The following is a 2,947-nucleotide window of genomic DNA, read 5'->3' on the forward strand; positions in this document are numbered from 1 at the left end:
TTCCCAAATCTGATCATATATAGATATTTTTGAGTGTCAAAATTATCTTTCATAAATGTTCACATGATATTAATATATTATCTGAAAATTTTGCATCCCCGCGTCTTACCCTCATATCATCCTTCATATAAATTTGAACTTATGTAGCACTTTATGAATACGAATTATAAGTGAAATGACTAAACTACCCTTCAATCACCGAATAATAGTTAAGTTTGGAAGTTCTAAGATATCCCTACAATAGCATAGTAAACTTTTCATACAGCATAAACCTTCTACTTACCCTAATTTTGACCCAAAACTACACGAGACGCGCCTTTTTGCCCCTGATGCGTTTTACTACACGCATTGTGTGTTGGACATGCCTTTTTATACCAAGGATATATGTATGAATTTCATGGGAGCTAACTGTAAGGATCACTAATATCTAAAAGTTGGAATGCAATTAATATATGAGGAAACACAGATTGATAATCTTGGTCTCGATAATTACCCGATTTGCAAATTGGTGCAGTCAAGAGGCTGAAAGAAGCCTTCATGTTGAGGATGTTGTTCCTGGTTCTGATGTTGTTGCCCAAATGAATTACCATTTTCACCTCCTACCCATGATGGTCCTGCTTCTGCATAATATTCTTCTAGCTGCAACAACACAACTTTTAGTCTATTTTGCTTATTATTTTGTAAGAAATGTGATTTTATGGATCCATTAATCTTCTTACTTTATTCTGCAAACCTTTGTTAGTTTCAACCCACATTCTTTCCTGCAAGTCCCATATATTTATTTGTCATGACTTATGTAAATCATACAAGTTTACTACCGATGTTAAATTTGGAACTACTATACCTTAACTTGAAGATCCGAAAGCCGGTCCAGCATTGATTGAGTCTGCAAGTTAGGCTTAACATCATACAAATGTTGATAAATTTCAATAATAATCTACCGATTACAGGTTTAATAAAAGATCTGAATCAAGACTTGTAAGGAACTTTATATTTACCTGGATGGGTGTTTGGATACAGACATCCAAAACAACTTTCATGTAAATATAAAGTTTCCTATAAGGTTTTAAATTTATAAGTAACGTTGAGTTTATCTTAGGGGTGTTTGGATAGAGACATCCAAATCATCCCGTCACATAAATTTAAAGTTCCTTGAAAGTCTTTAAATTTGTAAGGAACTTTAAGTTTATTTGAGGGGGTGTTTGCCCTATAGACTTCCAAACACCCTCTCAGATACTAAAGTTAAAAAAAAAAAACACTAATAATACCCTTATGGACCGGATTTGCCTCAAAGTAGAGTCAAGCTGGCGCTCGAGTTGTTCAAGTTCTTTAAGAGTTAACGGGCTTAGATCCTCCCCGAAAAGTTGCCTGTGATATGTCACATTCAAGATTTAACATCTATCAATGTTTCTTATTATACTTGTAAGTATTCAATCTTTATTTTTGCACACGCGTGCTACTTGCCTTTGATATTGTTGTAGCGACTCATATTTAGCTTTCAGTTTCATGTACTCCTTGTAGCTGTTTTGCTACACATCAAACACAAACTCATTGAAAGACAACCTAATCCATAATAATGTAAAAGGATCGCGGGATTATACCTCCGCATCATTAGTAGATCCATTAATTTCCATTGAGCTATATGTGCAATTCTGATATCTTTCAAGCATCTTGAGCATACTGAAATACATGAATATTAGTTCAAAACAAAGTAAAAAGTTTAAAATAAAATTAAAACTTCATAACCATATGATCATGAACAAGACAAGTAACCAGTGAGTTTTGGATAGTGGTTATAAAGCATGTCACATTGATTTGAAAAGAAAGAACAAAACTTATCTGTTGTTGAAGCAATCTTTCTTTAAAAAATGCGCTGACAATTAGGGTTCCAAGATAATATATACTATTAATCAATTTGGTTCATCAGCCTATGAATTTAATGAGCTTGTAGCTCTAATCCCCATCAAGATTTTTCAGTTAGTTTAATGAAGCTTTAACCTAAGATACAAAACAAGACTTATAACCCCTAAAGTAAATCATAAAGAAATTAAAAAAAATGGTCAAGATCAAGACTGATGGATGTGGTGATTTAAAAGGTGACAAGACTTACATTAAAAACAGTTAAAACTCTTTTTGTTGTTATAAAATCAGATTTTATCATTCAAGAACCAAAAGGTAATTCATTTTCTTCAAAATAAGTTCAAGAAAAAGAAACTATATATTAACCAAAATTAAACATACCCACCACAAATTTCTTGTTTCTTTTTACATATTTTACTTTCTTTCTTCAACTTTTTTCATATTCATAAAGACAAGATCTACTTAACCCCCATATATATCACTAACCCTAATTACAAAAAAATTATATAAATGAGCAAATCACAAACCTTTTAGCTCATCACACTAATTTAAAACAATATAGACGCTATGATTATATATCAAGAAACACTTAACCCATCTCAGATCTAAGAAAACACATAGTAAAAAGGTGTACTTTGAGGTGCTGCAAAACTCATAAAGCTTTCCACGATTGGAGAAGATGATAAGTGCCACCTCAGCATCACAAAGAACCGAGAGTTCATATGCTTTCTTCAATAACCCATTTCTTCTTTTTGCAAAAGTCACCTGCCTGTTTATCTTATTCTCAATCCTTTTCAGTTCAACTCTCCCCCTACCCATAATTCTTCAAAATAAATCAAATCTTTAGTTAGCAACACCCACTTGACAAATCTTGCTGATGATCATTTAACAAATCTTGAAACTTTTCAGCAAAAACACACAAAAGCTAACTTTTGTTTTGGGTTTTGGTGATTATTTTGGGTTCATAATTCATACCCAGATATGAATTTTAGGGTTGGTGTTGTTTGCATCTTCAAAGCTTAATGGGTTTTAACCTACTTGAGGAACACAAGCAAGCATCATGTCAAAGAGAATAAGCCCACTCGCA

At 32.7% G+C, this 2,947-nt stretch overlaps 1 protein-coding gene across 1 annotated transcript; it reads right to left on the bottom strand.

Annotated features, from left to right (window-relative positions):
• Nucleotides 1–383: 383 nt before the first annotated feature.
• On the bottom strand, nucleotides 384–2,689 carry LOC143623512 (agamous-like MADS-box protein MADS2). The gene is made up of 8 exons (XM_077094403.1): nucleotides 2,495–2,689; nucleotides 1,602–1,680; nucleotides 1,465–1,529; nucleotides 1,269–1,368; nucleotides 845–886; nucleotides 720–761; nucleotides 494–639; nucleotides 384–408 (listed from the first exon to the last, which is right to left on the bottom strand). Exons 1-8 carry the CDS (start codon nucleotides 2,677–2,679, stop codon nucleotides 405–407), a joined length of 663 nt encoding a protein of 220 aa, XP_076950518.1. The 5' UTR covers nucleotides 2,680–2,689; the 3' UTR covers nucleotides 384–404.
• Nucleotides 2,690–2,947: the final 258 nt, after the last annotated feature.

Source organism: Bidens hawaiensis, unplaced genomic scaffold (genome assembly GCF_021521415.1).
Source record: "Bidens hawaiensis isolate Kalapana, Puna unplaced genomic scaffold, B.hawaiensis_p1.1 tig00003488_1, whole genome shotgun sequence".
NCBI classification, from domain to species: Eukaryota; Viridiplantae; Streptophyta; class Magnoliopsida; order Asterales; family Asteraceae; genus Bidens; species Bidens hawaiensis.

Coding starts and splice junctions, on each gene's coding strand:
- LOC143623512 (XM_077094403.1), bottom strand. CDS start 2,679: ATGGGTAGGGGGAGAGTTGAACTGAAAAGGATTGAGAATAAGATAAAC. Junction 1,681..2,494: donor GAGTTTTGCAGCACCTCAAA/GTACACCTTTTT, acceptor CATGTATTTCAG/TATGCTCAAGATGCTTGAAA. Junction 640..719: donor ACAAAGGTTTGCAGAATAAA/GTAAGAAGATTA, acceptor GTGTTGTTGCAG/CTAGAAGAATATTATGCAGA.